This window comes from Melospiza melodia, chromosome 4, assembly GCF_035770615.1.
Source record: "Melospiza melodia melodia isolate bMelMel2 chromosome 4, bMelMel2.pri, whole genome shotgun sequence".
Taxonomy (NCBI): Eukaryota; Metazoa; Chordata; class Aves; order Passeriformes; family Passerellidae; genus Melospiza; species Melospiza melodia.
Genome location: NC_086197.1, coordinates 55,243,465 through 55,253,854, shown reverse-complemented (window position 1 = coordinate 55,253,854; position 10,390 = coordinate 55,243,465). Strand labels below are relative to the sequence as shown.

Here is a 10,390-nt window from a genome sequence, read left to right as displayed (position 1 = left end):
TCCCTTCCCAGTGTGGAACAAGCAGAACTGCTCCCTTAGGTCACACACAGGCTGGCTCAAGGCTTCTTGAAGGCTTCAGTAGAAATGAGTCCTGTGCTGACACAGAACAAGCTTAAATGGCAGTCTCCACACCACAGCTGTTCATTTGTCATTGCAGTTCTAAATAAGCCTTTTTAATAAATAATAGTATTTAAATAAATTAATTTTAATGTGAATCAAGTTCAACTTGATTGAGGAATACTTACATTCTTTTCAATAATAAAAATTCTGTTATGTAACAATAATCATAATAGTTCTGTAAAGCCAACTCCTTTCTACAGGGAGAGAACAGCACTGACAATCTCAGGTAACTAAAACCCAACACTTAGATCAGACTTCACTTTTCCCATCTCCTTCCCTACTGCTGTTCTGGGCTTGGTCTGTGTTTTAACATAATCTGCAATCAAAATTGTAGCAAGATCGGTATCAAAGGGCTGCTCTCAGGTGCAATGGCAGAAGGAGCCCTGGCTGCAGTGGGAGGATTATTGCTGCAGGACAGGGGCCAGGCTGTCTCCTCAGGCACTCAGCTCCAAGGTGAGCAGCTCTTGTACTTCAGCATCTGCTCTGTTCCTCAGTACCACAACTTCTTGGAGGAGCCTTGTCTCACTGGCTCTTTGTGCTTGTTTACTGGGACTGTCCTCTCCCCCATGCTCTGGGAGGCAGAGCTCATGTTCCACGTCCTCAGGCTTCATACATTCATCTGCTGCTTCTCCAGAGCCTCCTTTTCCAGTTTTCTACTCTGTTATTTCAAAGAGCTCATGAGAATCCTGGTGCTCCAGGGGCCTTTTTTTACTTCCAGCACTAAGTGGCAGCCATTTGGTTACAGGCCTTCCCAGTTCTTGTGTGCAGTGGGAAGTGGCACATGGCTTTTGTAAGGCACCTCCTAGCTGACAGTGTGAAAAACAAAAAGACTTTGAAAGGTTTAATTTTTGTCATGAGCACTGGGAAGGGAACAATTCTGAAGAAAAAGTATTTACAGACATGTAAGCCTTGGCTATACATTCATGTGTTTGGAAAAGGAAAATAGGGGAGACAAGCTTGGAAAACCAACAAGGAAACAGATGGAATAATATAATAAAACACATTCTGCTTAACCTTTGGCAGAATAATTTTACCAAGGTAACCATGAAAAGAAGAGAGCTGTGTCCTACACTATGTAAGAACAGGCAACAGCCTACTTGCAGGTGGGGGATTTGAGCAGTTGCTGTTTTCTAGATCTCTCTCGTGGGCTGGGGAGCTTACAGAAAACCCTTGTCAGATCATCCTTAATGCTACACCAAAGTTCTTCCACATGTACAATCACTTGTCACTGTCACAGTAATGGAACAGTTTGTGTAGTGAACAAATAATGCATCCCCAGACCCCAGTTAAGGTGACCCAGTTAAGGGCACAAATACTAAGTTAGCCTGTCCTTCCTTGCTATTTTACTACCACATTAAATCTGTCAATATATGCCAACACAACTCTACATACAAATACTAATGAAACAGTAAATAATTTTTGTCTTAATTACAAAAAAAAAAAAAAAACTCAACACAAGCAAACAAAAAACCCCAAAGCAAAACTAAACCCCAAAAAGCAGCTACAGCCAGTTCCAAGGAGAGGGAAGAGTTAACTGCCTAGGAAATAAATCTCAGTTTTAAGTGCTTATCCCATCCCAGACCCCCAGGAAATCTGGCTTTTGAGAGCTGAGCTGTGCTGCCTCTCAATCCCTCTGCAAGCTTTTCAAGGAAGACGTGGGGCACCACCATGTCCTGCCAGGTCATCTTCCCCAGCAGAAAGGACAGCCTAGAGCAAGTCCAGCTAATGGCAGATGTCACTCCATCCACAAGGCCTGACACATAATAAGCAGTTTGCCAAGGTGGAAATCCCTTTATATTTCCTTTCCCAAGTCACAGTTAAGGGCTCTCTCTCACTCTTTGTGGTGATACAGGAGAACTGGGCCCACCTGACAGAACAAAGGGCTTGAAATCCTTCAATACAAGCTCAAACTGAGATAACAGCAGGCAAACAGAAGAGCACTTGAGGTCTTTTTCCCCCTCTTTTTTTCTTTTTTTTTAATTGTTTTTTAAACTCATGAGTTTGGAGTTCTGACTTCTGGTGGCTGTAACTCAGGCTGTGTGGTTACAAGCCCTGGCAGTGTGGGTGGCAGTAGACCCAGGTCACACCTCAGGCTGCCCTGGCTTTCCATCAGCAGGCCTGGTGAGACATCCACTGCATGGCTCCCAAAGCTTTGGTCACCACAGCATTGTACTGGGAGATCATTTCAGTGCCACACTGCTGTGGGACAGCACAGACAGTGAAAAGCAAAAGTGAAGAGGAAACAGAATGGAAGACTCTTTGCTTTTCAGGGCAGCAGAAGCTCTGCACTTTCAGCCAAAGGATCAGGGTTGGCAAAGAGCTTTCTTCTGGTAATGCTGAATGGTAATTCGTGTCCCTGCTATTGCCCTGGGGACTGCAGGGACACGAGGAGAAGCAAAAGACCCACTGCCAGTGCTTGGGATTACATCCCACATAGCTCTGTGCTCCCAAGATACACCAGAGCCTGCCACCAGCCAGCACACCTGGGGAAAACCACAGCCTGAGCTGTGCCAGCTTCACCAGGAGCTAGGAAGGGCTTTAAAGATGGCTGAGGGAGATGGTGCCATCAGTAATTTCTCCACCCTCCCCAAATCTACCACATTCCCTACAACAGGGAGACAACAGGGAGAGTAAACTGGAGCCATGGCTGATTGCCCATCAGCTACTCACAGCAGCAGTCACAGGATAGATTTCTCTTCCAAACACCCAATATCCTTTCCTGGAGAGTTGAAACCAAGACCCTGTTCTAAGGGAGTGCAACTGAAGCAACTTGAGCAAACCAAAATGCCAGAGCACCGTCAGGCAGGCGAATGCTGATGCACATGCCACACCTGCAGGGCTGACAGAGCAGCTCAGCAGCTCTCCAGCCACAAAGCAAGCACAGATGCTGCTGCAATCCCTGTGGATGGAATGTTTTGTGCTTTTACACTTTCAGGGGCCAGGCTAGGCTGTGTCTCAGGCTGGGATCTATGGCACACATTCTGCTTTGACAAGCTGAGGGAAGAAATGGCTCCTTGGGCAAGCTGGCAGATACCGCAGCTTTGTATTGTAGAAAGGCAGCTGCTGAGAGGGTTTGTAAAAATAAACATTCCCCAGACAAGCACCCTGTGGCCTGGTCTTCAAATAAAAGCTCATTTTTAGGGTAGAAAGCATCACACACCTAGGCAGAACTGGTCATAGGAGCAGACTCTTCTGACTGCTGCTGTATTTCGCTATAGGATCTGTTCCAGAGTGCCCAGAGAGGATGGGCTGGAGTCCTTGAGTTTGGCTGAAACTGGAAGCAGCAAGAAGACCATCTTGGAAACAGGAGGTGGAGTTTCTTGCAGAGAAATTGTGTATCATATACTGGAAAAATGACACAAAAGCTGGAATGGCTGTCACTGTCACATCTTCTACCTCAGCCTTGTCATGGTGCTGCCACAGCTAGTAAGAGGTCACAAGTTCTGCTTTATGTGAGGCTCTGTCAGGCTTTGCCTGGGCTTGTCTTGGCCTGCCAGGAGCTGCTGTAGCTCGTCTTGCTGTTACAACAGCTGGCTAATGACCAGGTGACTGCACCAACATTGTCTTGGGTTTGTGCAATTATCTGGTGTTTGGGTATAGTGAATCCAGCAAATGGGCAGCACGGTGATAAGACTAGAGCCTCTGTCAGATGGGGAGAGGCTGAGGGAGCTGGGATAGTGAAGGTCAGGCATTAGAAAGTTTACATTAATGAACTACACATGATTTGAGTACAACCATTAGCATTGTTATAACTGGACAATCAATATCTGACTAGATTGCTGGAACTTCGTGTGTGAATTCTTTTTGCTGGTCCAAGAGTCTAATAAATAGGAGTGAAGCATCTTAACTCAGACAAAACTGAATGGCAAGGGAGATACAGATGACACCCTAATTTTGTTGTCACCATGAAATCCTCCCCCTACTTGAAACTTGGGCCAGAGCAGTGCCCTAGATGGCGGCTTCTGGTTCTCCAGTAGAACCAGGGAAAGCAGTAGTAGAGGGATGTCAGGAAAAGAAACCCTATGCAAATTTTAGACTATTGATCATCCACATCACCTCAAAAACTGAACTTGGCTCAGGGTCAGCACCTACAAAGAGGGACAGAGCAGCTGTGCTGTCTCACAGAATGCACCATGGCATCTTTCAAGCAAGTCTCGATGTTGGTATTTGAAGTTGGAAGGTCTGTAGTGTGCTCTGCAAGGTCCCAGGACTTCCCCACTTCAGATGCTTTGATGCAGGTCAGGACAAATTCTAACCATGGTTTGTGTGCTCACTCAGTGGCACGATGAAAGCTGTTTGCACTAAAAGCCTCCAAGTCAGAAGGCTGGGCACACTTTTCACATCACAAGCCTGTATGTGGTCAAAAGGAATTTTATTTATGCTCCATCCTGAGAAGTCCACCAAGGCTGAAAGAAAAACTAGGCTTTGCATGGTGGCAGGGAAGGAAGAGGAGAGCTTACTGTGCAGAGCACAATCAAAACAATCCCAGGCTGCTCTCCTGGCATTCAATTAATGGGACTTTTTTGCTTTCTGCTCATCTTTAGGTCAGGAGCAGTCCCTCCCAGTGCACCAGGTTAATTGTGGGCTTGGTGCAGAGCTGGTCTGCACCATGCCAGGGTAAGCAGTATGAGGTTTAGCTAAGGCCGAACACCAAAGCCCAGGGCTGCTTTCCTTAAGCCTGCCACAAATTTTCCACCATCTTGCTGAAGGCTTGCCACCAACCCCTTTTTAAATACAAGATTCATTGTCCTAATTGTGTTTATATCCAAAACCCAAGCATTTTACTCCCACTTTTGAAGATCTCTAACACCCATTCACAGTGTAATACCATTACTTTTAATTGGCACTTACCCCCTCCATCATCTTCCACCAGCAGTTTCCTGAGGTCAGCTTGCTTGTTTTATCTATCTGGGATCTGCAGATACATTGATGTTCCCAACACAGCTGGCATTACACAGCTGGTCACATCCTTGGTCCCATCTGGGTGAGTTATTCCCTAGGCAGCCAGCACCGTGTGCACATGCACACCATAAGGCTGGATTTTGGGAAGCCCTCACTGCACCAGCCACATCCAGCACAACCAGCTTGAGCACAGCACGCGCCACGACCGGGTTAACTCCATGTGAGCACAGCTGTGGGCAGTACACACCTGGGGTCACTGCCAGCACGCTCCATGGTGACAGCACCTCTGTTCTGGAATGCCTCTGCGTCCAGCAGGTCACCAGATGTGACACAGGGTGACTTGGCACCCACGCGCCATCCCGGTCCAGCACCTGCCTGCACGACATCCACACAAGCTTACCTCATGCTCACACTTCAGTGCCAAAAGGCGCACAATATACTCCAAGTGAAATAGGATCTTTTAATATCACATATCCAAACAAATAGTTCTCATTTCAAAATGCAAAATAGGTCCTTTGAAGATCAGCTGCTCCCAGGCCGTGTGAGCAGGGCGGGGCACAGCTGACTGGCACAACTGTTGAGGTCAGACCTCGTTTCTTTGGTAAGATACATGCCGGGAACAACGCGAATGTAGAGTTGTACCAAAAGAGTCCATTGAGAAGACTAATTATTACTCCACACCCCTTATTAGAGATTTGCATTTTAAAACAGTCATATACATTAAATAGCTCTCCGATGTCTAGATAGCAAACATTTGAAGTAGCACATACTCCGCTACCCCCACCATTTTAAGAACAAGCAACACATGTGGGAGAGAAGGGAAACATTAAAAACAGGCTGTCTGTCTCACACAGTTTATTTAACAATAGGTAATAAGAAATCAATTTTAACAGTCTATACAGTGATCGAAAGTTCTTATTTATAAGTAACCAACTTTAATTGCATGATATACAACATTTGAGGGTTTTTTGCTTTCTATTTTCAAGTTTTACAGAAAATGGAAGAGGGTGGGAAAGGGGCATGGGAGAGAGAAAGCAAGCATAAAGAAGAAACCCCAGGGACTTTTTCTCAGGTTGAAATAATCCCGTTGGAATTGTTTCTTACCCTCTTTTTTATGTTTTTTTTCCTTTGTTAGATGTAAAAATAACAAAAAAATTCTTTCAAGAAAACAGAAACCACAATATATATACTACATCCATTTGGCAGCTGCCCCTGTGTATTTCCAAAAATGTTGTCTTCTCTCTACATGTACAAATTACTTTAATACTTGAAGTTTTTTTAAGCTCAGACTCTTGTATAGAAAATTCTTGGAGGACAAAAGTAGACTTCAGGAGGGGACTGAGTTATTTAATATTTTTACATTTTTCAAAGAATTGACGTATTTCCAACCAAAGAGGAAAAGATTGGTATTTATTTTTATATATATATATTTATATATGTAATGTAGTTTTAAAGCAACATTAACCCCTTTTGTCCTCCGGTTTTAGGAAAGGTTCTCCTGTGTTTTTCTATTGTTCTGTTTTTGTGGTGTTTTTTTTCGCAGTGACATCAAGAAAAACCAGAATAGGGAAAATGTTTACCATCTGCCTCAGTAAATAATAACTATCAATATTACATATTTTCATTAATTTAAAAAAAAAAATAAAACCTATTGAGAGGCACGAGCAGGGCATCCTTTGGTGAGCAACCAAAAGACCGCCTTACTCCCCCAACCTCCCCAATGCACACGAGGAAAAAAAAAAGCCAAGAAAAAGGACTGGTTATGATTCCAGCCATAACAAAAATATATTCTTTGTACTCTACTGTCCCTCAGGTTCGTTGTCGGTTTGTTTTTAAAACCACAAACTACTGCTGCAGAGTTCAGATGTGTTCCAGGGAAAAATGTCGTTTTAGCTAAGAAAGATTCAAAAAAATTTATCTTCAGTACAAAAAGTCTTGCGAAAATAAGTTTTTTTTATTTTCTTTGTTTTTTAATTTTTTTTTTTTTTGCTCCCAAAATGCTACAACGTGTCTAGTGTATGTCTAGTGTACTCTGTGAAAGGTTTGAATTCAAGTCTGAGTTCTCGGAGCTGAGCCCCAGTTCCGTGGCGCTTGTACCATGGAGGCCTGCCATGCCGGCATTGCTAGCAAGCTGGGAAAGCATTGCACTCTGGTCCGGGCTGGCAAAGTGCCCTTGATCCATGGGGTTAGCCTGGGCAGCTACCAGTCCTGGATGTGGGGAGCTGGTCTGCGGGGACACGTGGTGTGGAGAAGGCTGAGGCTGCATCCGAGGGGATGGGCTGGAATGAGGGGGCTGGGACTGGGGCCGCGGTGAGGGTACAGGCTGTGGAGAACGCACTTGATTGGTGAGCGATGAAGGGAGCTGCTGGCCCTGGAGGTGCGGGGACTGGGCCTGATTGGGGAGCATGTGCTGTTGGGGGCTCATTGGATTGGGCTGAGCTGGGGATCCCATCTGCTGCTGAAGCAGCCTCTGCTGGAAAGCCTGTTGCAAACTGGCTCCTGTCTCTGCACTCATGGCCTGTGGAAGCTGGCTTATTTGTCCCATGTTTCCTTGCTGCATCTGCTGCATGTGATGCTGCATTCGCTGCTGCTGCTGCTGGGGATACCCGACGCCCTGGGGCTGCTGAAACTGGTTGTGGTTGGCCATTCCCGGCCCCAGCGCCGGTCCCGCTCCCTGCTGCTGCTGCTGCTGGTGGCGCTGCTGCTCCATCATCTGGTGCCGTCTCATCAGGAGATCTCTGAACTGGGGAGCCATCCCCGAGTGATTCATATTCATCTGCTGCGCCTGAGGATTCATCCCAGCCATGGCCTGCTGCGGCTGCTGCTGCGGCTGCTGCTGGGGCATGCTGGGTCTCTGCACTCCTGCTTGCATGGGGTTCATGTTCTGCATGGCCGGGTTGGGGTGCACCCCTCCCTGCTGCCCTTGCATGGCCTGCTGCGGCTGCAGGCCCGGCTGCCCCTGCGGGAGGCCAGGCTGCCCCGCCATGGCCTGCGGGTTCTGCGAGCCCGCGTACTTGGCCGCCCGCTGCTTGATGAAAGCGGCCAGCAGCTGAGGGTTGGAGTGGAGGATGTTAAGCACCTGCTGCTGCTGCATGGGTGAGCTGGGAGACCTGAGAGTCCGCAGTAGGTTTTGTAAGGCCGCCTGGGGCAGAGGCTGTTTGGGCTGAGCGGCGCCAGGTACCTGACCCATCCCTGGCTGAGGGGCCATATTCATCGGCTGACCCGGCTGAGCTACTGACATCATGGATGGCCTCTGCATTCCTGGCTGCAGCTGAGCTTGGGGTAAGGCCCCCTGCACCCACGGCGGCTGCTGCTGAATTCCTGCCGGCCCCATTCCTTGATCTATATGGCCGCCGGGACCTCTGCCTATCTGTGGAGGGTTCATTCCCATCGGTGGCATCTGGGGCATCTGGTGCTGAATCGGCCTTTGGAAGATCTGAACCTGTGCCATCTGGCGCTGGGTCTCCGCTGCCCGCTGGATCTGCATGGCCATTTCCACCGCTGCCGGAGGAGGACCCTGAACTGGCGGCTGCGGCGGCTGAGGTGGAGTCGGAGGCGTCACCTGGCCGCCTGCCTTGCCCTGGGACACGGCGCCAGGGGGCTGAGTTCTTGGCATGGTGTAGGGCGGCATGCTGTTGGGAGGCGCGGGCTGAGGCTGTGACACGGGCTGGGGCGGAGGCTGGGGCTGCGGGGTTTGCGGCGTCGGGGGCTGCTGGCCCGTCGGAGTCGTCGGCGTGGCCGGCGTGGGCGAGGGCAGTCCTTGCTGCTGGCCCGCCACGCCCGTGCGCTGCATGCTGGCCATCCTCCTGCGGAGCATCTGCGCCTGCTGCAGGCGGTGCTGGAGCTGCTGCTGACGGAGCTTGTGTTTGATGTTGAGGCAGAAGGGCACGGGGCACTTGTTCTCCTGGCAGTGCTTCGCGTGGTAGCAGCAGAGAGCAATGAGTTGCTTGCAGATGGGGCACCCTCCGTTGGTCTTGCGCTTGCAGCCTTTGGTGTGTTGGACGACCCGTTTCATCTTCTGACAGGACGGCAGCGAGCAGTTGGCATTGCGGCACTGGCAGGCGTGCACCAGAGACTGGATGCAGCGCTGGATGCTCAGGCGGCGCGAGTCGCCGGGGCTCTGCGTCGTGGCTGTCTGCTGGTTGTTGCTCTCGTCGTCCAGACCGAGGCCTAATTTTTCCATCTTGTGGTCATGGTTTTTAGTGTTATAGCAGGTGATGCACAGGTCATAATCCTGAAAAGACAACAAAGGACGAGTTATCAGTGTTCCTGAAACTCTATACGATAAACAAGTAAATGATGTCCTGCCACCTCAACAATTACTCCCAGTCTGTTCCAGGGAAATTGTTGCTCTAGGGAAAAATTCCATCTTTCATGTCATGTTGAGGTACTAGAGAAGGAATAAATCCAAATTATAGCCAGGGAAAGTGTGTGGGTGTAAGGGTGTCTGAAAGCTACACAAATATATAAACCTTGAAAAACAAGTTGGCTCTGAGCTAGTAAGTCACACATTATTCAGAAAAATCCCAACAGGAAAGAAGAAGAAATAGGCAGGGACAAATAGCTACTCATCTGCTCCTACTTCAAAAGAAGAGAGCAAGAGTGGCAGAAGAGGTACCACCTTTCAAAAAAAGAACGAAAGCTGCATTTTCAGTTTGCAGATGCGAGTTAAACAACAGAGCACTGAAAGAACAAAACACATTGTGACAGCAACAGCACATGAGTTTGGGTTCAATAATTGTTCTTTAAGAAAAAGACCTAAGTTCTTAGGATTAACTAGACCATAGGAAATTTAGAATTTACTTTCTGGTATATACCAAGAAGGTAAAAGCACATGTGTGTGCCTGTATACATATATATACATATACATATATATATATATATGTATGTATGTATGTATGTATCCAGAGGAAATTGAAGTATCAATTTATAATTAGGATTGTATCTCAGTCAGTCATTCATTTCCAGCAGCAGCCAGATACAATGATAATCTAGCTTCCTGTGGTCATTGAAACAAACCCCTGGACTCAATCTTCAAACACACTGGTTTTGCAAACACTTCTGAAGACACAAATGCTGTTTGCAGCATTCTACAGAGACATAACAGAGTAGTGAAGGAATCACAGGGGTATTGGGATCCGACTTGCAGCACAGCAAAACCTCTGTGCCAGCAAATCAACTGAGAGCCCTCTACAGAAATACTGCCGCCCCACACTTCTACTCTGGAAGGAAAATGTACGCATTGCTCTTCAGAAAAACCAGCTGATCCTACCATTCCAGCTCAAGCCACGGCTACAGCTCCCAATTTCTTAGGAAGCAGCACCTTAAATAAGCTGCAGAAAACACAACTCTATTTCAGCTCTCACAA

At 47.7% G+C, this 10,390-nt stretch overlaps 1 protein-coding gene across 2 annotated transcripts in view; it reads right to left on the bottom strand.

The window, feature by feature from the left end:
- Positions 1–5,462: 5,462 nt before the first annotated feature.
- The window catches only part of EP300 (E1A binding protein p300), a 61,695-nt gene continuing 56,767 nt past the window's right edge, over positions 5,463–10,390 (bottom strand). For both annotated transcript variants that reach the window (XM_063154604.1, XM_063154603.1), the window contains one exon: positions 5,463–9,256. In XM_063154604.1, coding sequence (XP_063010674.1) covers positions 7,034–9,256 — 2,223 coding nt within the window. In that variant the 3' untranslated portion in view covers positions 5,463–7,033. The remainder of the gene's footprint in view (positions 9,257–10,390) is intronic.